This window comes from Panulirus ornatus, chromosome 53 (genome assembly GCF_036320965.1).
Source record: "Panulirus ornatus isolate Po-2019 chromosome 53, ASM3632096v1, whole genome shotgun sequence".
Lineage (NCBI taxonomy): Eukaryota > Metazoa > Arthropoda > Malacostraca > Decapoda > Palinuridae > Panulirus > Panulirus ornatus.
Genome location: NC_092276.1, coordinates 5,849,153 through 5,872,330, shown reverse-complemented (window position 1 = coordinate 5,872,330; position 23,178 = coordinate 5,849,153). Strand labels below are relative to the sequence as shown.

The 23,178-nt window shown below is 38.4% G+C and overlaps 1 protein-coding gene across 7 annotated transcripts in view; it reads left to right on the top strand.

The window, feature by feature from the left end:
* The window catches only part of Dhc64C (dynein heavy chain, cytoplasmic), a 335,090-nt gene that overhangs the window by 272,288 nt on the left and 39,624 nt on the right, over window positions 1-23,178 (top strand). For all 7 annotated transcript variants that reach the window (XM_071692492.1, XM_071692491.1, XM_071692489.1 and 4 more), the window contains 7 exons: window positions 1,212-1,416; window positions 11,161-11,372; window positions 14,477-14,653; window positions 15,427-15,650; window positions 19,094-19,304; window positions 22,453-22,694; window positions 22,840-23,053. In XM_071692492.1, the coding sequence (XP_071548593.1) occupies window positions 1,212-1,416; window positions 11,161-11,372; window positions 14,477-14,653; window positions 15,427-15,650; window positions 19,094-19,304; window positions 22,453-22,694; window positions 22,840-23,053 (1,485 nt within the window). The remainder of the gene's footprint in view (window positions 1-1,211; window positions 1,417-11,160; window positions 11,373-14,476; window positions 14,654-15,426; window positions 15,651-19,093; window positions 19,305-22,452; window positions 22,695-22,839; window positions 23,054-23,178) is intronic.

Genomic DNA, 23,178 nt, shown 5'->3' with positions numbered 1-23,178 from the left:
AGTATGATCCCATATTACTAAGATTCAGTTCATTGCATCAAAACTGTCAAAGCACTCTCTTTGCTTATTGAAAGAAGCAATCCTTTCTTCACTTCTCTCTACCAGATGAATAAGCCTGATCAGTCTTTTGTTTCTTGTAGTCTACTTTCATTTTCACCCACATCATTCTCAATCTAGTTTCTTACATTTTTCAGCGCAGTCACTCATTTTTATCACTGGAAGGGCCACCCCTTCTTTTGCTTGTGCCATATAATTAACCTCAAACTTAACCTGAAAATTCCTGAACCATTCATCCTCCTTTCCTTTTACTGAGAGCTAAAACATCTAGATTCCTTTCTCAGACATAGCACCAATCTCTCCTTTCTTTACATCTTGGTTATCTTGGTTATGAAACACATTTAGACAAGCTAGCCTAAGCCTTCAGGAACAAACCCTCAGTTACCTTTTTCTTCTGATCTTGTACTTGGAAAGCTGTGATACAAGAATGGTAGGTTTTCAGCCTCGAGAACCCTTCCTTATTAGTTGCCTCGTATGACTCACAGGAGGTACATGGGCAGAATTTTTACATCCCAAACCTCAGGAATTAAAGATTAGGATTATTAATTTCATAACTTTCTGATGTGCCAGCCCCAACATTAGATAAGAATTGGATGCAGAATGTCCCAAGAAAACTTTTTATTCCAACATTTTGCTGTAGATTTTCCCTTTGAAAAATATGATAGCAGAGTTTGAGATATTTTCATAAGTGTTGTGCATGTTAGTGTAGTTGTCATAGGAATTATACATTCAATGTATGCTGGAACCAGTGATATGGATGGGTTTGATATAAAAGAATTAGGAATTCACAGAGTAGGTAGATATACATGAGAGGAAGGGTGATGATTGTGGGAGTTACAAAAAAAGGGAAATGTTTTAAAGATTTAGATAAAAAAATTTATAATTGAGTGCTTGAGTTGCACTTTAGATTTGTATGAAAATATCATTATTTTCATTACTGCATATGCAGCTGTAGTTTTGGTATGGGTGACATGGTAATATGATATGCTACTTAAACAGGTTCATAAGTAGAATCTAAGTGTGTATATGACTCATTATTTCTTGTCTCTGCAATAGAATATATTTATATATGAACCATATTTCCATTGATATTTAGTATTGCTGTTAGTTATTTTGTGTTTTAAAATCCTAACAGAATTTTTCATGTCTTTCAGGATATTGATTTATCTCCAGCATTTACCATCTTCTTGTCCACACGTGACCCAACTGTGGAGTTTCCACCTGATATTTGCTCACGTGTCACCTTTGTCAATTTCACTGTGACAAGATCATCACTTCAGTCTCAGTGCTTGAACCAGGTTCTTAAGGCAGAACGTCCAGATATCGATGACAAGAGGTCCAACTTGCTCAAACTGCAGGGTTTGTTTATTTATTAATTTATATTTTCCCAGGACCCCAATCTAAAGAAGAGCCCTAGGATATGATATACTGGTATTTAACCCATGTACCCCTTTTATAAGGTTCCTGCACCTTGGAGGCTGCTCAACATTCAGAATCAGGGAAATGATGGACTGCTTTAGAGTGAGAAGCTCCTTGATGAGAATGTATCCCCTTTAGTCAACTGATGATGATTGACAATCATGTTAAAGGTTACTTTTTTGCTCATGTTTTAACTACAAACAGGTGGATTCTGGTAACAACTATAACATGATGGATAGGATAGTTTAGAAATAAAGTATGACCTTTGAATTTTGGATATCTAAAGTTTAGAAACTTCTGAAATTTGGAGAATTTCATGTGTTATGAAAGTGGGTGATGTGAGGGGAGTGGATGAGGAATTGGATGTGTTTAGGGAATCAGTGATTACTTGTGCAAAAGATGCATGTGGCATGAAAAAGGTGGGATATGGGCAGATTAGAAAGGGTAGTGAGTGGTGGGATGAAGAATTAAAGTAGTTAGTGAAAGAGACAAGAGAGGCGTGTGGACAACACTTGCAAGGATGGAGTGCAAATGACTGGGAAATGTATGAAAAAAGTGGCAGGAGGTCAAGAGAAAGGTGCAAGGGTTGAAATAGAAGGCAAATGAGAGTTACAGTGAGAGAGCATCATTAAATTTTAGGGAGAATAAAAAGATGTGAGGTGCCTGAGGATTGGTGGAATGCATGTATGGTGTCATTATACAAAGGCAAAGGGAATAAAGGTGAGTGCTCAAATTACAGAGGTATAAGTTTGTTGAGTATTCCTGGGAAATTACATGGGAGGGTATTGATTAAGACGGTGAAAGCATGCACAGAGCATCAGATTGGGGAAGAGCAGTGTGGTTTCAGAAGTGGTAGAGGATGTGTGGATCAGGTGTTTACTTTGAAGAATGTATGTGAGAAATACTTAGAAAAGCAATTGGATTTGTATGGAGCATTTACAGATCTGGAGAAGGCATATGATAACAGTTGATAGAGATGCTCTGTGGAAGGTATTAAGAATATATGGTGTGGGAGACAAGTTGCTAGAAGCAGTGAAAAGTTTTTATCGAGGATGTAAGGCATGTGTACAAGTAGGAAGAGAGGAAAGTGATTGGTTCTCAGTGATTGTTGGTTTGTGGCATGGGTGCGTGATGTCTCCATGGTTGTTTAATTTGTTTATGGATGGGGTTGTTAGGGAGGTGAATGCAAGAGTTTTGGAGAGAGGGGTAAGTATGCTGTCTGCTGTGGATGAGAGGGCTTGGGAAGTGAGTCAGTTGTTGTTCGCTGATGATACAGCGCTGGTGGATGATTCGGGTGAGAATCTACAGAAGCTGGTGACTGAGTTTGGTAAAGTGCGTGAAAGTAGAAAGCTGAGAGTAAATGTGAATAAGAGCAAGGTTATTAGGTACAGTAGGGTTGAGGGACAAGTCACTTGGGAGGTAAGTTTGAATGGGGAAAAACTGGAGGAAGGGAAATGTTTTAGATATCTGGGAGTGGATTTGGAAGTGGATGAAACCATGTAAGCGGAAGTGAGCCACAGGGTGGGGGAGGGGGTGAAAATTCTGGGAGTGTCAAAAAATGTGTGGAAGGTGAGAACATTATTTCGGAGAGCAAAAATGGGTATGTTTGAAGGAGTAGTGATTCCAACAATGTTATATAGTTGCGAGGCATGGGCTATGGATAGAGTTGTGTGGAGGAGGGTAGATGTGTTGGAAATGAGATGTTTGAGGACTGTATGTGGTGTGAGGTGGTTTGATCGAGTAAGTATTGAAAGGGTAAGAAAGTTGTCTGGTAATGAAAGGAGTGTGATTGAGAGAGCAGAAGAGGGTGCTTTCAAATGGTTTGGTCACATGGAGAGAATGAGTGAGGAAAGATTGACAAAGAGGACATATGTGTCAGAGGTGGAGGGGACAGGGAGAAGTGGGAGACCAAACTGGAGGTGGAAAGATGGAGTGAAAAAGATTTTGAGCCTGAACATGCAGGAGGGTGAAAGGCTTGCAAGGAATAGAGTGAATTGGAACAATGTGGTATACTGGGGTAAATGTGCTGTCAGTGGATTGAATCAGGGCATGTGAAGTGTCTGGGGTAAACCATGGAAAGTTTTGTGGGGCCTGGATGTGGAAAGGGAGCTGTGGTTTTGGTGCATTATACATGACAGCTACTGAGTGTGAATGAATGTGGCCTTTGTTGTCTTTTCCTAGCGCTACCTCACACGCATGCAGGGGGAGGTGGTTGTTATTTCATGTTTGGCAGGGTGGCAGTGGGAATGAATAAAGGCAGCAAGTATGAATTATGTACATGTGTATGTATGTACATGTCTGTGTATGTATATATATGTATATGTTGAAATGTATAGGTATGTATATGTGTGTGTGTGTAGATGTGTCTGTATATACATGTGTATGTGGGTGTGTTGGGCCATTTTTTGTCTGTTTCCTTGCGTTACCTCGCTAATGCGGGAGATAGCGACAAAGTATAATAAATGAAATATAAATATAAAAAGATGTTTTGTAAGGAACATTAGTGGAGGGGGCAAGTGGAGATGTAATAACAGGTAGTGATGAAGTAAGGAGATGGAGTGAATATTTTGAAGGTTTGTTGATTATGTTTGATTATGAGTGGTAGATATAAGGTATTTTAGTCGGGATGGTGTGCAAAGCGAAAGGGTCAGGGAGAATGGTTTGGTAAAGAGATAAGAGGTAGTGAAAGCTTTGTGGAAGATGAAATCCGGCAAGGTGGCAGGTTTGGATGGTATTGCAGTGGAATTTATTAAAAAAAGTGGTAACTATGTTGTTGATCAGTTGGTAAGGATATTCATTGTACGTATAGACCATGGTGAAGTGCCTGAGGATTGGCAGAATGTATGCAGAGTGCCATTGTACAAAGGCAAAGGGGATAAAGGTGAGTGTTCAAATTACAGAGGCATAAGTTTGTTGAGTATTCATGGGAAATTATATGGGAGGGTATTGATTGAGAGGGTGAAGGCATGTACAGAGTAGCAGATTGGGGAAGAGCAGTGTGGTTTCAGAAGTGGTAGAGGATGTGTGGATCAGGTGTTTGCTTTGAAGAATGTGTTTGAGAAATACTTAGAAAGTAGATGGATTTGTATGTAGCATTTATGGATCTGGAGAAGGCATATGATAGGATTGATAGAGATGCTTTATGGAAGGTTTTAAGAGTATATGGTGTAGGAGGTTAGTTGCTAGAAGCAGTGAAAAGCTTTTACCAAGGATGTACGGCATGTGTATGAGTTGGAAGAGAGGAGAGTGTTTGGTTCCCATTGAAGGTCTGTCTGTGGCATGAGTGTGTGATGTCCCCATAGTTGTTTAATATATTTATGGATGGGGTAGTTAGGGAGTTAAGTGCAGGAGTTTTGGAGAGAGGGGTGAGTATACAATCTTATGGGAATGAGAGGACCTGGGAAGTGGGTCAGTTGTTGTTCACCGATGATACAGCTCTAGTGGATGATTCAAGTGAGAAACTGCAAAGGTTGGTGATTGAGTTTGGAAAAGTACGTGAAAGGAGAAAGTTGAGAGTAAATGGGAATAAGAGCAAGGGTATTAGTTTCAGTAGGGTTGAGGAACATGTTAATTGGGATGTAAGTTTGAATGGAGAAAAATTGGAGGAAGTGAAGTGTTTTAGACATCTGGGAGTGGACTTTGCAGTGAGCAGTACCATGGAAGCAAAAGTGAGTCGCCGGGTGGGGAGGGGGTGAAGATTCTGGGAGAGGTGTACTATATATGGAAGGAAAAAACGTTATCTCTGAGAGGAAAATTGGGTATGTTTGAAGGAATAGTAGTTCCAACAATGTTATGCAGTTGTGAGGCATGGGCTATAGATAGGGTTGTACGGAGGACGGTGGATGTGTTGGAAATGAAGTGTTTGAGGACAACATGTGATGTGACGTGGTTTGATTGAGTAGGTAATGAGAGGGTAAGAGAGATGTGTGGAAATAATAAGAGTGTGGTTGAGAGAACAGAAGAGGGTGTGTTGAAATAGTTTGGACACATGGAGAGAATGAGTAAGGAAAGATTGACAAAGAGGATATATGTGTCAGAGTTGGAGGGAACAAGAAGTGGGACACCAAACCTGAGGTGGAAGGATGGAGTGAAAAAGATTTTGAGTGATCAGGGCTTGAGCATAAAGGAGGGTGAGAAGCATGCAAGGAATAGAGTGAATTAGAATGACTTGGTATACTGGAGTCGACTTGCTGTCTATGGATTGAACCAGGGTATGTGAAGCATCTGGGGTAAACCATGGAAAGGGTCTGTGGGGGCCTAGATGTGGATAGGGAGCTTTGGTTTTGGTGCTTTACAAGATGACAGCTAGAGACTGAGTGTGAACGAATGTGGCCTTTTTTGTCTGTTTTCCTGGCTCTACCTTGCTGAAGCAGAGTGTTGCGATGCTGTTTCCTGTGGGGCGGGGTGGTACCGGGAATGGATGAAGACAAGTATGAATATGCACATATGTATATGTCTGTGTATGTGTAGGTATATATATGTGTGTAGGCGTTTTTTTTTGTTTTTTTTTGCTTTGTCGCTGTCTCCCGCGTTTGCGAGGTAGCGCAAGGAAACAGACGAAAGAAATGGCCCAACCCACCCCCATACACATGTATATACATACGTCCACACACGCAAATATACATACCTACACAGCTTTCCATGGTTTACCCCAGACGCCTCACATGCCTTGATTCAATCCACTGACAGCACGTCAACCCCGGTATACCACATCGCTCCAATTCACTCAATTCCTTGCCCTCCTTTCACCCTCCTGCATGTTCAGGCCCCGATCACACAAAATCTTTTTCACTCCATCTTTCCACCTCCAATTTGGTCTCCCTCTTCTCCTCGTTCCCTCCACCTCCGACACATATATTCTCTTGGTCAATCTTTCCTCACTCATTCTCTCCATGTGCCCGAACCATTTCAAAACACCCTCTTCTGCTCTCTCAACCACGCTCTTTTTATTTCCACACATCTCTCTTACCCTTACGTTACTTACTCGATCAAACCACCTCACACCACATATTGTCCTCAAACATCTCATTTCCAGCACATCCATCCTCCTGTGCACAACTCTATCCATAGCCCACGTCTCGCAACCTTACAACATTGTTGGAACCACTATTCCTTCAAACATACCCATTTTTGCTTTCCGAGATAATGTTCTTGACTTCCACACATTCTTCAAGGCTCCCAGAATTTTCGCCCCCTCCCCCACCCTATGATCCACTTCCGCTTCCATGGTTCCATCCGCTGCCAGATCCACTCCCAGATATCTAAAACACTTCACTTCCTCCAGTTTTCTCCATTCAAACTCACCTCCCAATTGACTTGACCCTCAACCCTACTGTACCTAATAACCTTGCTCTTATTCACATTTACTCTTAACTTTCTTCTTTCACACACTTTACCAAACTCAGTCACCAGCTTCTGCAGTTTCTCACATGAATCAGCCACCAGCGCTGTATCATCAGCGAACAACAACTGACTCACTTCCCAAGCTCTCTCATCCCCAACAGACTTCATACTTGCCCCTCTTTCCAAAACTCTTGCATTCACCTCCCTAACAACCCCATCCATAAACAAATTAAACAACCATGGAGACATCACACACCCCTGCCGCAAACCTACATTCACTGAGAACCAATCACTTTCCTCTCTTCCTACACGTACACATGCCTTACATCCTTGATAAAAACTTTTCACTGCTTCTAACAACTTGCCTCCCACACCATATATTCTTAATACCTTCCACAGAGCATCTCTATCAACTGGGCGTTTACGTGTACAAATGTGTATATGAGTGGATGGGCCATTCTTCATCTCTTTCCTGGCACTACCTTGATGATGCAGGAAAAAATGATAATGTAATAATAATGACCTATTTCCAAAACTGAAATTTTTCAAACCAGAATTTTGGATTTTTTTCAAGTGACAACCTCATCAGTCAAATAAGTTTTCCAGTATAGTATAATGTTGTATTTTTATTTTATTTTTTTTGATAATTGATGGCCATCTCCTTTTTTAGCACCTGGAAACATATGAAGAAAGGCACATCTGCTCACATACACTTATATGTACATGTATGCACACATATGTACATATGCATACTCATACATACACATTCATATTATAATATACTATTATAGTATGATATACTCTTTTGATTTAGACTTGTTATTTAGAGTGCTGTGATACTTGCACACACAGAAAAAAGACCAAAATAGTTTACAGTTTAAGCAAGGAAGATGGCTTTGAAGAGATTGAAATGAATCAAGATGTTATTACAAACAGAAAATGCTACTAAACATATACAAGGGAAATGTGAAGAAACTATCATTGAATCATATGAAAGACAAAACAGTGATATAGATTAATGTGAAAGAGTATGAAAAATAGAAACATGTCAAAAAATTGCAGTAGACAAAGAAAGTGAAGAAAAAAAAGAGAGGTATTGATAAGTAAGATGAAAGGCAATAACATACTGACACTATTTGATAGGAATGTGCAAATACTTTCATGATTATGGATATAATCGCCCCAGAATATGTATGAAAGCACTCCTTTTTGGAACGTTGTTTGCCAGAGGATGTTATGATAAAGAGATATGTGATTATGCACATTTAGAAATATGCTATTATCATTGCTAATTTCATACATGCAAATTGGGAGATGTAAATATAGTGATGCACCCACGAAGCCCATCCCAAACAGATGCTTGCTTTTACTTTATGAATGATCAAGTGTGTAGGAAATGAGAGAGATGAAAATTTAGACATCCAATACCATTGGAATAAAATGAAAATTCCAGACGCAGTAAAGGAATCGGTGAAAATGCAAGAGGGGAAGGAAATGAAAATGTCCCTATATATGAAGAAAGGCAAATATACAGATTTGAACAAATATAGAAACCAAAGAACGAAATTCTGGAACAGACATAATTTTGATAATAGTTGGAAAAATAATTGTCACAGATGCCACTCAAAGTGTAAATCTAGAATAGCCAAAATATGATTATGGAAATTACATACCACCATTTACCAAAAACATGGAATGAGAACTACTCAGGTTATGACTTCCACAGAAACTCTCATGACCAATGAAATTCTTTTATATTCGAGAACTGGATAAGGAAAGATGTAGCAGACATAGGAGTAGAGCGGTAGTAAAATCTCACCAGCATGATTTGGATGACAACACCTCTATCAGAATTTGAAGTTAAATAACTACACATGAGAAATTTAGAAATATAAGGTAAGATTCTATAACTAAGAATCAACTGAGGACTAATAAAAAAACGGAGGAATCCCCAGGAGCTAATGTATGTAAACACACAAATTCTCATAAGTGAAAAATCAGGTATCAGTATTTATTACGTCATTGAATACTCAAAGGATAATACAGTTGTACTTGATATGTAAGAAACTTGTCCTAATGAAAAAGGGGAAGTTGGAGCACATGTGGGACAATATGAAATGTTCGGAGAAGATAGAACCAAATTTAAAAAAGGGACGTAGCAGTATATGTTCACATTAGGTCATAAGGAAAACAGACGAATGTGAGTTTTGATAGCTGTGAATATTTATAGTGATGATCCCAGCCAGAAACTAAATTTTTCTTTGTATTGACCTCCAAAAACAAGACTAAATGACTTCAGAGTGATTTTAAAGTTGAATGAATTTTGAAGGGATGAGAGAAAGCTAACCTAATCATAATATGGACTGGTGACATTAGCTTCCATGTTATTGAATAGCAGGAAAGAATTTTACAAATGACATGGCACTGTTTTTATATATGGAGGTAAGTCAAGTCTTATATCTTAGAAACCAATACTGTGTATGAAATGGAAGTGAATGATTGCGAACACAGTACAGCAACATTAGTAAAAGACTGTGGGTTGGATTATATAAATTCTTACCATGACAAATCAGAATGGAAAAAGATCATGAAGAGTACAAGCTCAAAAGGGAGTGAGGTCTTCATATACAATGACTTGGTGATAAACACAAGAATATACTGTGAGAGATTAGGCCAAATAATCATTGAATAGATCACTAAAACACAAGAATATACTGTGAGAGATTAGGCCAGATAATCATTGAATAGATCACTAAAGAAAAAGAAAAGTACAGAATGGAAAATGCATAAGGTGAAGAAAAAGAAAGAGAGGATAACAGTAAAAGATACAAGAACAAGAGAATTAGATAAAATAAAGAATGCAGGGGTAGAAATATTGAAATCCCATAGAAGAGAGCAGAATATAAAGAAAATTTTTGCAGAACTTGGAAAAGAATCCAAAGTTACTATTTACTTTGTTACAAACCTGCGCGTTCGTTGTGTCTAGGATAGAGATTTGTATGCTTAGGTAAGTCACATGGTGACCTGGGAGGTCCCAAGAGCTTCCTTGACTGGTCCCACGGTTCCACGTGTACTTGTGATCTCATACACCTCAAGTCAGGTGGCCAAGATTGGCAGGGCATATTGTAACCGGCCACTAATACTTCTCAGGTTCCATGGTTAAGTGACCCAGGGTCAGCCACGAGGTCATGCCTGGGAAAGTTTGCCCACCCATCCTGTTTGTGTCATCAGAGATGCAGGGCTGGGCCATTAGACAGTATGAGGGCCGGAGCTTAGGCCTCCTCCAGCCAATCATGTTGGGATGAGGGCGTGACAATCAGTCTTTTGACCAATCAAGGGTAATTGTGGTCAGTCTGACCTATCATAACCGTAGATGGCAGGTCAAGGCATGGCTAGCTGTTCCCACCTGGCTGTTCCTTCAGATAAAAGGCTTAGATGAGAGTCTAGCAGCCAATTCCTTCAGTAGTCCTGTGCCCAGAAAGGTAATGTAGGCTTTCCTTGTCTCGAACCCCGTAGCCACCACAGTCCTAGATTGTAAGATGTTATAGCGTCATGTCGTGTCTGAGTGTAACGATGTATCATCTTTTCATTGAATTGTCCAATGAATAAGTGTCTTGTATCATGCTTTTATAGTCAAATTGTCATAAAGGAAAGAGCTCTCCTGGTTTGAAATATTACCTGGAATGTGGAATATAGAATGTGGAATATTGTATGTTAAGTGTTAACGAAAGTGTTTGTACCCGATTAAGACATGCAGTGAGCACTTCGTGCTGGCCCTGCAGTCAGGCTACATCTCATCATACGTACTCGCAGGTACTCTTTTTTTTTCATTCTCAGTCTACAAAATGGAAAGTAATGTCTCCAGCTTATCAAACTGTTGGTTTGGGTTTCCTTAGGTTTTTTAGGTGAGTCCCCTAAAAATGGGTAAGAGGTGGAGGTGGATTTTCTTAAATGTTTTAGAGATAGATATGCAGGGATTGATTCCTGAAATATAGAATGGATAACTGCTGCATCATGGACATTAGGAAGAATCAGCATATAGAGATTTTGACTATATGAATGAAATGAAGTAAAATGAGTAGGAGCAGGTACTGGCAAAGATTGTAAGAAAGTTTGTGTGAGGTTTATGATGCAGGATATTTGGGTCAAGTTCTTGGTTCTTTAGTAAGGTGAGGGGTTCTCCATGAAACACTGATGCTTAGTTACCAGCAAAGTTGTTATGTTTATTTAGTAAATGAACTTGTTTTAAATTAGGTGCCATATATTTGGTACTAATATTAAGAAATGAACCTAATTAAATGTGTTAGCTTACTTTTCATTGCCTTTATCTTTATTACACAGGTGAATTCCAGCTTCGGTTAAGGCAGTTGGAAAAGAACCTGTTGCAGGTGCTAAATGATGCTAAGGGTCAAATTTTGGATGATGATTCAGTTATCACAACTTTAGAGACTTTAAAGAAGGAAGCGGCTGATATTTCATTGAAAGTACAGGAAACAGACAAGACTATGAATGAGATTGAAATGGTTTCTCAGCAGTATCTTCCTTTATCTTCGGTAAGAATTTTTTAAGTGTGTTTTCCATTACATTGCATTGATATTATTTGGGTGTTTTTGAAAGTGTTTACTTCTTTTGAAAAAATGCATTTATCATGTTAGCATGATTTATGAAATGTGTTTAACATTGGATGATTAAAGATTATCAATTTCCAGTCACTAGTAACCATTTTGCAGTGTCATTTATGAATTTACACCATGAGTCAGCACAGGACTGACTGGGTTTGGGCTTACATGCAACAGTTGGTCCACACTCAATCCAGGTGTCCATCCTCACATCAGGGCTGGTCGACATATGGATACTTGGCATAGGCTAGGGTGTATTTGTCTGTATGTACTCACATAGAGGAAGAAACGACAAGGTTGAGAGATGGGGCAGCACAAGTGTGAAATTCTCCACTTGTAACACAGAAATAGTAATCACACATGCATATAGTGGGAAAGGCCTAACATCAGATCCATCTAGAGGAATTGAGACCATCAAGAGGCACTGAGCTAAAGACAGAATTGCTAACAAGTGCAGTCTGTAAGGTACTGGAAAAGATAGTCAGAAAGCAAATGGCTAACTTTCTGCAGATGAGAAATTACTAAAGAAGCAACGCAGGTTTAGGGAAAGGAGTTCGTGTTTAATGAACTTCTTAGATTTCTGTGAGAAAGGGCAGGCTTGTTAAATTGTTTGTTTACCTGGACTGCCAGAAACTATTTGGCAGTGTACTGCTTCCCATGTGTTGCCAGTGTGTCGTAGAACATAACTTAAAGGGGTGGGAGCAGGGGGCTGGAAATCCTCCCCTCCAGTTTTCACTTTTTAAAAAGAAGAAACACAGAAGTAGGGTTAGTGAGGATTTTCCCTCCAAGGCTCAGACCTCTGTTCTCGATGCTACCTTGCTAACGCAAGAAATGGCGAATATGTATATATTTATTTATTTTTATTATACTTAACCGCCTTCTCCCGCGTTAGCAAGGTAGTGCAAGGAAACAGATGAGGAATGGCCCAACCCACCCACATATGCATGTATATACATAAACACCCACACATTCACATGTACATATACATTTCAGCGTATAAATACATATACGTACAAAGACATATACATTTATGTATGTGTGTATAGATGAATCGATGAATAAGGATTTTTATTTTTTATTATGCTTGAACGCTGTTTCCCGCATCAGTGAGATAGCACCAGTAAACAAACAAAGAACAGCCCATCCACTCATATACCCATATTTTTTTTTTCTTACATACTTGCCATTTCCCATATTTGCAAGGTAGCGTTGAGAACAGAGGACTGAGCCTTAGAGGCAATATCCTCATTTAACCCCCTTCTCTGTTCTTTTTTTTTTGCAAAGTAAAAATGGAAGGAAAAGTTTTCCAGCCCCACTTAGTTGCCTACTACGACAAGCAGGGAATACGTGGGAAGTATTCCTAATCCCCATAAATGCCCATACATGTACATATACATAGACATACATATACATATCATATACACACATGCATACATGTTGGAAAGGATCACAATTGAGTGCATAATCAAGTATATTCCTGTGAGTCCATGGGGAAATGAAAAACAGAAAGTTCCCAGGTGCACTTTCATGTAATAAGCACATCATCAGGGGAGATACAAGAAAGAAATGTAACTTGTCAATTGATATACAGTGAAAAGACATAGCTAAGACACCACTTGGTAAACAAGTGACTACCTAAATGGAGGTCGGGTGCATTCAAATCTGGCGACAAGTGTATCATATACTTATTATGTGAACAAGAAGAAGAACTGTTTACAAATTTTATCAACAACAAAGCTATCCAACCTTTATAGACTTTCACTAATTGGGTTGTAAGTTTGAATGGAGAAAAAGTGGAGGAAGGGAAGTGTTTTAGATATCTAGGAGTGGACTTAGCAGCAGAGGGAACCATGGAAGCAGAAATGAGTCACAGGGTGGGGGAGGGGGCGAAGGTTCTGAGAGTGATAAAGGAAGTGTGGAAGGAGAGAATGTTATCTTGGAGAACAAAAATGGGTATGTTCGGAGGAATGGTAGTTCTAACAATGTTATATGGTTGCATGGCATGGGTCATAGGTAGGGAGAAAGGGAGCTGTGGTTTTTGTGCATTTCACATGACAACTGGAGAATGGATGTGAGTGAATGTGGCCTTCCTTTGTCTGCTCCTGATGCTACCGCATTATTATGGGAAACGGTGATCAAGTATGAAAAACAATCAGGCCCCGCAGACCTTTCCATGGTTGACTCCGGACACTTCACACTTTCACTCCATACATCCTGCCCAAGGATTTGGGTTTCCTCCATTCCTACCACATCCGAACTATTACTTTTAAGATTCTTTACAAGCTCCCCCACCTTTTACTCTCACCAGTCCCATTAACATTTTGGAGCCATTGCCCTTAGTCACACAAGAAATCTCACAGAAATCTAAAATGTTCATTACGCATGACCTCCTTTCCCTAAAACTGTTTTGCCTTTCACATAGGTAATTTCTTCTATGTACTATGCCGGGGATTTTTGGATGTCTCAGAGCATATATGGTAAACTCGCAGCCAACTGCTGGAGAAGTCTTGTTCCACATTTGGCACATCAGCAGTCAGTGGGTATATTTTTTAATTTATGATTCATGAGCTTGGCTGTGAACATTCTGAGGCCTATATGATTTATATAAGTCAAGACTTTTGGTTGGAATTTTCTTAATGTTGTGATATAGAGGATAATTGATTATTATAAAGCCTTAGCATAAATCCAGAATGGAGATGGACAAGGAAAATGCTCTTGCCTAAAGAATTATCTCTTGTTGATTTAGAAGGAAGAATCATGTGAAGGATTGTGAGGACTTTATAACTGAAGGAAAAAAGATGAGAGAAGATGAAGGTTGAAATTAATAAACTTCAAGAGATGTAAAAACCCTCTTTTGATATATCATAAGAAGTTAATCATAAATCATTAATCATACTCACATATATGTCATGCAGATTTGCTTGTATATACATTTCATGATATAGTCTTTTTAGTGTTTCTCACCTTAGCGTGGTAACACCAGGGAAAGACAAATCTGTTATGATGTGTTTTAACAATCTATAATTTTTCTTTGGCAGGCATGTTCAAGTATTTACTTCACATTGGATGCCCTACATCAGGTGCACTTCCTGTACCAATATTCATTACATTTCTTTTTGGATGTGTTCACTGATGTCCTGTCCAACAACCCTAACATCAAGGACCAAACTGATTATGCTCGTAGGTTGTCCATCATAACAAATGATCTTTTCCGGGTAAGTCCTAGACCATGTCCAGTATGTCATGTTATCTACTTATCTGTCTGTGTTTTTAGAATCCTCATTTTTGTTGCCATATATTTGGAGTAAATGAAGTGCATACATCCTTACACCATTTTTTCAAATTAGTTGGTAGACAGCCACCGAGCAGGTACTATCAGCCTGGGTATTGGAAGGGTTAGTGATGGCTACATAGTGAGCCACCACTTCAGTGCTAGTCAGGTTCTACTCCTCTGACCCAGGTAGCTGTCTTTTCTTTCTACCTCACTCACTTATGGAATTCTGGCACTCTTTCTTCAAACATACATTTTCTCCTTATCCCACATAACACGACAACACTTCCCTAGAGTTGCCCTTTGTAAGTGGCCTGTTAAGGGTGATGCACTAAAGGCTAAGAAGCATCACTGGGGTTCACTAGGAATGAAGACTCTTTTGCTGAAATCACCCACTTGAGAGAGTTCCAGGAGGGAATGGGTATCAGAATTGATTTTTCTGAACTGGGGTTCCCAACCCCAGTGCAGCAGATTGGTAAAGGGCATGGATGCCAGATTCCCTTGATTAGACTTGATATTTGTTATTGAAATTCTGAAATATATACATAAAAGTTCTAAAATGTTAACAGCAAACTTTTCAGACTTTTTCAGAATTATTTTGTAGGTTGTCAGTCATCTTGTTCACATTATTACTTAAGTAAAAGTGTGTCCATGAATTAATTGGTTTCCTTAATTGAAGGAAATAATTCTTACAAACACAAACATATTTCTTTACAGTTGACATACACACGTGTTGCTCGAGGTATGTTGCACACAGATCAGCTTGTTTTTGCAATATTGTTGGCACGCATTCGTCTCCGTGGTGTAACGTCAGAGCCTACTTATGACTCTGAGTTCCAGTTCCTGTTGAAGAGTAAGGAGGGTCTTCTGAATTCAAATGTTTCAGCCATGGCTGGTCTAACACCAGAGCAAACGGATTCCATGTTGAGGCTTAGTAACAAGTAAGTATCACAGCTGTTGTTTAAGAGTTTAGGACAGAAACTGTTGTCACTTCTCATTGTGTCTGTACTTGACATGGATAACTTATAGTGCCATTATATAAAAGCAGTGGGGTTTAATGTAAATGCTTGAAGCAGTTAAGAGTTTTTATGAAGAGTGTAAGAGCAAGGTTGTTACATTTAGCAGTGAAAAGAGACAAGTTATTTGGAGTGTGTTTGAATGATGAGAACCTTTACTAAGCATAGTGTTAGGTCCCAAGGAGTAGATATGGCAGCGAATGCAACCATGGGAGCTGAATTGAGTTTTAAGGTGGGTGGGGAGTGGATAAAGGTCTTGGTTACATTAAGGAGTGTGTGGAAAAGGAGGCCCTATATTTTAGGACAAAGATGGGTATGCTTGATGGTATAGTAGTTCCATTAGTGCTGTACTTATTTGAGATGCTGACATTAGAGGAGAATGTAAAGGATAGGTTTAATGTGTTGGAAATGAAATGTTTAAGGACAGTATGTGATGTAAGGAGGGTTGATTAAACAAGAAATGATAGGGTAAGAGAGAGGTGTGGTAATATGAGATGAGCAGTGAAACTAAAGAGGATGCGATGAAATGGTTTAGACTTGGAGAACATTAGCGAGGAGAGAATAACTTAAGAGGTTATATTTGTCAGTAGCAGAAGGAACAAGGAAGAAAGGGAAAACCAAGGAGTGGATAGAAGGATGGAGTGAAAAATGCTTTGAAGGCTTGGGGCCTGAACGTCCAGGAGGCTATAAGTCATGCAAGGGATTAAACAAATTGGAACGATTTGGTTATGGGGGACAATGTACTTTCAGTAGGCTGAACTAGTGCAAATGACGTGGAAATTGTGGAAAGATTTTTAGGGCCTGATTGTGGATGGGGGCTTGGGTTTCAATGTATTTTACATGATAGCTAGAGTGGATATGAGCAAATGAAGCCATATCATTTTCTGATCCTGGTACTTTCTAATGTTGGAAATGGCAAACATTTATAAAACAAAAATTTAATACTTTTAATCTTTTAGTTAATACTTTCAAGTTTAGAAATAGCAAACATTTACAAAACAAAATGTTGATACTTTTAAACTTTTAGTTAATACTTTCAAGTTTTTTCATGCTAAAAGAAACCAGATGATCATTGAACCATAGCTTTTTACAAATTCCAGGAAATTAGATTTATACCTTGTCTCAGTAGCAGTGGGAGAGATGTGGCTTTACTTTGCCTATATTAGAAATATTGCTGGAATTCTACCAGACCCAAGTGCTGAGTTCTCTTTAAGTTATTTCCATCAGTCATGCCTCTTTCTAATGGATTTATATGTGGAAGTGCATGTTCATCAGATTTGATTAAGAGAGAAGTGCATTGTAATGAATGCTATAATTGGTTTGGTTGGAGACATGAAGAGTATGGGACAGGTTTGGAGTTTCAAAAAACTAACAGTGGTGGAAGAATACGTTAGAGATGTGTATTTTTGGGTCCCTGTTGCAAATGACTGTTTCCAGTGCAAGGATATTCTAAATATATGTGATAGAGTTGCAGAAAAGGTAAGGTAGGAAATTGTATGAATGATCTGACATTGATGATTATGAATATTATTGAAATCATTTAGTATCGAAGATTTATGAACCTCTGATGGCTGTTCCAGTTGGAACTCCCTCAAAGGGGTGCCCATGGCAACAGTGTCTCCATAATTAAAGAACTCCATTACAGCTTCTCAGCCTTTAGTGCCTCACCCTTAAAAGGCCACTGGCAGAAGGCAACTCTAGCACAATGTTTGCAGAGGCTCTTATCCAATGTTCGTAATGACTATTTCCATCTAATGTTCTTATCTACTGCGTCTACCTAATGTTTATGCCTAATAACCCTGCCTAAATTTTCCTACCTACTACTTCTGTCTACTGTTTCTACCATTTTGCTGAAAGGCAAGTATGGCACATAGTGCTCCTTGCAAAAAATCTAGAGTTACAAAGAATGAGCTGCATGAGTTAAGTGTTGTCTAGTGTTACATATAACAAGGAGAGATTGTTTGTTTGTGGATAGAATGACAGTAGTCCACATGTTAGTGAGGCAGAAAGAAAAGACAGCTAACTGCATCAGAGGAGTGCAACTTGACAACCACTGAAGTGCTGACTCACTAAGCAGATGTCACTAACACTCCTGACACCCAGGCAGGTAGTAAATTGATTACAGTCTTTTCAGATCACATGACTATGTTGTGGATGTGAGCATAATATCCCTAGTGATAGTGAACTGAAGTGTAAGTGAATAATTACAAAAAGAATTATACTTATGAATGAAAGTTTAAAACTGAATATTTGAGAGAGAGACCAGAGGTTTTTAGTGAAACCCGTATGTGAAAGCACCTGAAAACCAGATTTTTAGTCAATCACAGAAGTTTTTGAAGCTAAAAGGTTGTGTGGAAAAAGGACAGCATGGTAGAATTATTTAAGAAAGATTGTTTTGGTAAGTTTGGTAAGGAGAGAGCTAATATAAGGCCTAAGAAGTACAAAATTATTGGAAGTGAAAGGAGGAAAAACACTTGAGGATCCCCAAAGCATGATGAATGAGAACTTAAGGAGGAACGATAAGCTGTTTTGGGGGAAAAACTCTTAAAAAAATCAGGGTTGATGTGAAATATTGGTTATAGGTAATTAAATGTTGAGACTCCGTTGCCATGGCCACCCCTTTGAGGGAGTTCCAATTGGAATAGGTGTCAGAGATATAAATAGGTGGATAGAGCGTTGAGGATAGGAGTGCAGAGTAGGAAAGGAGATGATAAGAGAGAAGAAGGAGGAGTATTGATAAGGCTGACAAATGAAAATGAAGGCTGTTTTCAATTTGAAAAGGAATGAGACAGTAAATGATAGTAGCACAACAGCTGTTGAACATTTGTCTGGCACTTTAGATAAGTGGTCATGTCACAGATGGTTTGGTACAGGGGAATGGTTTTTCCAGTGTTTGAGGGTAAAAAGAATAGAGTTGATTGCAACAAGTAAAGTAAAATTTTTTACATTATTTAAGATATGGCAAAACCATGACTACTGGTGTTAAAGGAATTACTAAACCCCTTGTAGATAAGGAATGAGAATGAGGAAGGGAAGAATGTGTATTGACCCTATATTTTTCCTCTTAGACTGGTTTTGGAGAATGTTCTACCTATCTCTGTATCTATTTCTTTGACACCTTGATTAGGGCATTCATTTGCTCTTCCCGTCTCGGCTAACATAAGAAAAACTGAAGGAACATGATAAGAAACTATAAGGCTGACTACATTTGAGCTGACCCAGATAAACATGAATGGAGTGAAAATAATGATGATGGAATTTTTTGTACTTTTATCATTAATGGCTTAAATTTTAAGATGGTTTAGGTAACAATTTTATGTCCTATATTGGCATTATTTTTTTAATTTTTAATTTTTTTTCCCCTACAGAGTGCATGCTTTTGTTAGTGTAGATCGATTTGTGGGCAGTAAGGATTTCCAGAATTGGCTTGAATCTGCATCCCCTGAGCTTAATGTTCCCACTGTTTGGGAGACAGAAAAGCAGCTTACACCTGTTGGTCAATCAATGTACCAAGTATTAGCAATCCAAGCATTCAGACCTGATAGGCTATGTGCAGCCATTAGTGTCTTTGTAAATACTGTAAGTAGAGAAATTTTGTATGTGTTAAAAGAAGTGCATTGCAAAACTTTTTTGTGTGCATGATTTATGTGCAAAACAACTATATTGTTCATGAATTAAAGTAAATTAGAATAAAAGATGTAAAAGATCATGGACAGCAAGATATACTTCATCATGTACCATTATTTATGACCATCCACTGATAATATTTATGAAGTTATAGAAGTTTTATGAAATTATCACTTGTCCAAACTACTTAGCCTGTCTTCAGTGATTTAAAGTATGCTGTCTGTAACCCTGAAGCTAAGTTATTAGAATACTCTCATCCCCTGCATAACAAAATAGATGTGTTCCTAAAGTGGTAAATGAAAGCCATTTTCCTATACAGTTCTGATATCTAATTAGAGGTAAATTGCTAGAGAAAATTATTTTGGCCCCAAGTCAATGAAAACAAATGTATGAATGTAGAAAAAAAATCTAAGCACTTATTTGATATAAAATCAATTATGTTTTTGTATCATTTACACTGCTAAACACATTGAACAAAACCAAAAGTAATGATATTTTCAGCACTTAACAGAATGAAGTTTGTGTTCATCAGCACCTTACACTGAATCTGGTCTTCAGCTCAGACACTTAAGTCTGTTTTTTCCATTATATCACCTCATTGGCGAGTCACTTTCATATTACTTAGAAATGTAGGAACCAGAGCACTGCCTTTTATTTTGTTTTTCATGTCAAGTATTGTTCTTGCTGTGGATGTAGCTTCTCTTAACACTTTTGAAACTTAGATAAAGGATAAATGTTTTAAAATGACCTGACACTTTACACTGGTACTTTAGTTAAAATGTTGAAAAGCTTGTAAACTCTACCGAGCATCAAAGAATGATCAACATAATAATTAATTTTTTTGATTATTTTATCATGCCCATCCCTAAAATCCCTCTGTACTTTATCGTAGTAGAGCATCAAAATAGGAAATGAAGATACAAATTTGAAATAGAGAAATGATAAAGTAAGAACTATTTCTCAAATGAATTGAAAGAATGCCTTAAAAGGATAATAAAACAACTGAGAATATGACTGTTATTGAGTGATGATGACACTGAGCTGATATACAGGGAAAGGCTGGAGGCTTTAGATTTACTCACCTTGGAAGAGAGAAGATTAAGGGTGACATAATTGCAATGCTTAAGTTTTTAAAAGAGATCAATGATGTGGACAGTGAACAGTTCTTCAAGAGATTTAGGTACAGCAGCTAGAGGGCATAACATTAATTAAGTAAGATACTTGTTAAAAGGATGTAAAAAATACTTATATAGAAATAGTGGATGAATGTAACAGAATGACTGAGAACATGGCTAATGCAGATAACATTTTTAAGAGATGGGGCTCCACTAGTGTAAAACTCCCTCCCTCTACCTACAGATTGCATACTCTCCCCCCTTTCTCTCCAGTACACTCACAGTTAACTCCTTCACCACCCAATCCATAAACAAATTAGATAGCCAATGAGACATCACACACCCCTGCTGCCGATCAGCCGTCACTTTGACCCTTTCACTCTCATCTCTTCTTACTCAAACACATGCTTTACATCCTTTATAAAAACTTCTCTGCTTCAGGCAGCTTTCCTCCCACACTGTATATTCTTAAGACCTTCCTCAAGGCATCTCTTCAACCCTATCTTATGCTTTCTCCAGTTTCGTAAATGCCACATACAAATCCTTCTGTTTAAGTTTTTCTCACACATATCCTTTAAAGCAAACACCTGCTCCACACATCCTGAACTATTTCTAACACCAAACTTTTCCTTCCCAATCTGATCCTCTGAACATGCCTTCACCCTCTCAATTGCTACTCTCCCATACAACTTACGTAGTATACTCAACAGGCTTAAACCTTTGTAGCTTGAACACTCGCCTTTACCCCTTTTGCTTTAATGCAGTGACACTACATATACATTTTGTCAATCTTCAGGCACCTCACCATGATCCATACATACTTTAAAAATCCTAACTAATCAATCAACAACACAGTCACTCCCTTTCTTAAGAAATTCAACTATAATACCATCCACTCTAGCTTCCTTGCCACATTTCACCTCTTCACCTTTATCATTCTCCATGACTCTCTCACTTTGTATAATACTCTGACCCAAACACCTTTCATCTATTACATCATCCACAACATTCCTTTGACATACTTTCCATGTCCTCCATACTTCATCACTACCTATTACCACTTCCCCTAATGCCCATCACTGATGTTCATATTTGTTTTGCACACATTGTTAACCTCTTTCCAAAACATCATCTGATTCTCCCTCATTTACAACTCCTGCACCTTCCTTTTCACCTCCTGCCACTTTCTCTTATGTTTTCCCTGATCATTTGTACTCCTTCCCTCTAAGTACAGCCCAAATACATCCCCTTTTTCTTTCACTAATAACTTTTCTTCTTCATCCCATCATTCACTGCATTTTCTAATCTCACCACCTTTCACATGCAACATGCATCTATCACACATGCCAGCACTGCTTTCATGAATGCCTCACATTCCTATCCCAGTCTCCTTGTTTCATTTACTCTAACCTTTTGCCATTCTACACTCAATGTTTCTTTTTATTTCTTCACACAAGTGTCTTTTCTAAGCTCACTTACTTTTACCACTCTCCTCTCAGTGATAGTATTTCCTCCACCTTCCTCCCTCTCTCAAAAAAAGAAAAAAAAAAAAATCTTTTTCCTCTAGCTCTCAGGACATTCACCTCTAAAGGTCTCTCTTTCACATGCTTGTCAATTGATATGTAATTCAATGATGTCCTCTGGACATCTTTCCTACTTACACACATATACTTGTGTATATCCCTCTTTTTAGGTATGGTATTCCCAATTGGGTAAACATTACCTTGCAAAACCCATACTGATGATCTCTGAGCATATTGAGAAGCAAGAAGTTTAAGAAAGGAAGGGGAGAGGAGATATTCAAAAGCCTCAAGTTATAGAAGTCAAGGTAGAAAGTAGTTGAAAGTATTAAGAACTGCTACCCTTCTTCAGGGTGGGCACTGCTTGTTCCCAAAATTAAAGAAAACTTTAAGTATATTGGCATGGTGAAGATTTGTGTTTGGAAAACCACTGATCCTTTTTAATCCTTTTTTATTTATTTGCAGGTGTTAGGCGATGGCTTTTTAGGAATTGGTGAACGTGAAGTGGATATGGCAGAGATTGTAGAGGGCGAGGTAAAAGCCAGCACTCCAGTGCTCATGTGTGCTGTTCCAGGCTTTGATGCATCTGCTAGAATTGATGACTTGGCCGCTGAATTGAACAAACCCATTACAGCCATTGCTATTGGCTCAGCAGAAGGTTTTAGCCAGGCAGACAAAGCAATCAATTCTGCTGTTAAGAATGGGAGGTTAGTTGGCTTTTCTTTTGAAGTCAGTTGATTTTTTTTTATTTTGAAACCTCTTGTTTTGTATAATTTTATAATAAGTCTGTTTTTGTATTTAATATATTTGCTTTTGTAAGTTTCTGCCATTAATAGATTTTTCCCCCAATAGGTGGGTGATGTTGAAGAATGTGCATCTGGCTCCAGGTTGGCTTGTGCAGTTGGAAAAGAAACTTCATTCACTACACCCTCACCCTCAGTTTCGACTCTTCCTTACCATGGAAATTACACCTCGATTGCCTGTTAACCTCTTAAGAGCTGGTCGTGTGTTTGTCTTTGAACCACCACCTGGTATACGTGCTAACTTGTTGCGAACTTTCAGTACAGTAAGTGATTTATGAAAACCTAAACTATTCATGTAAAGACAAGATAAGGAGGATATATTTTATAAGTAACTAACAGGATTCATTGCAGAAGCACTAATCTGTTTTTTATTATATTTATAAATGCC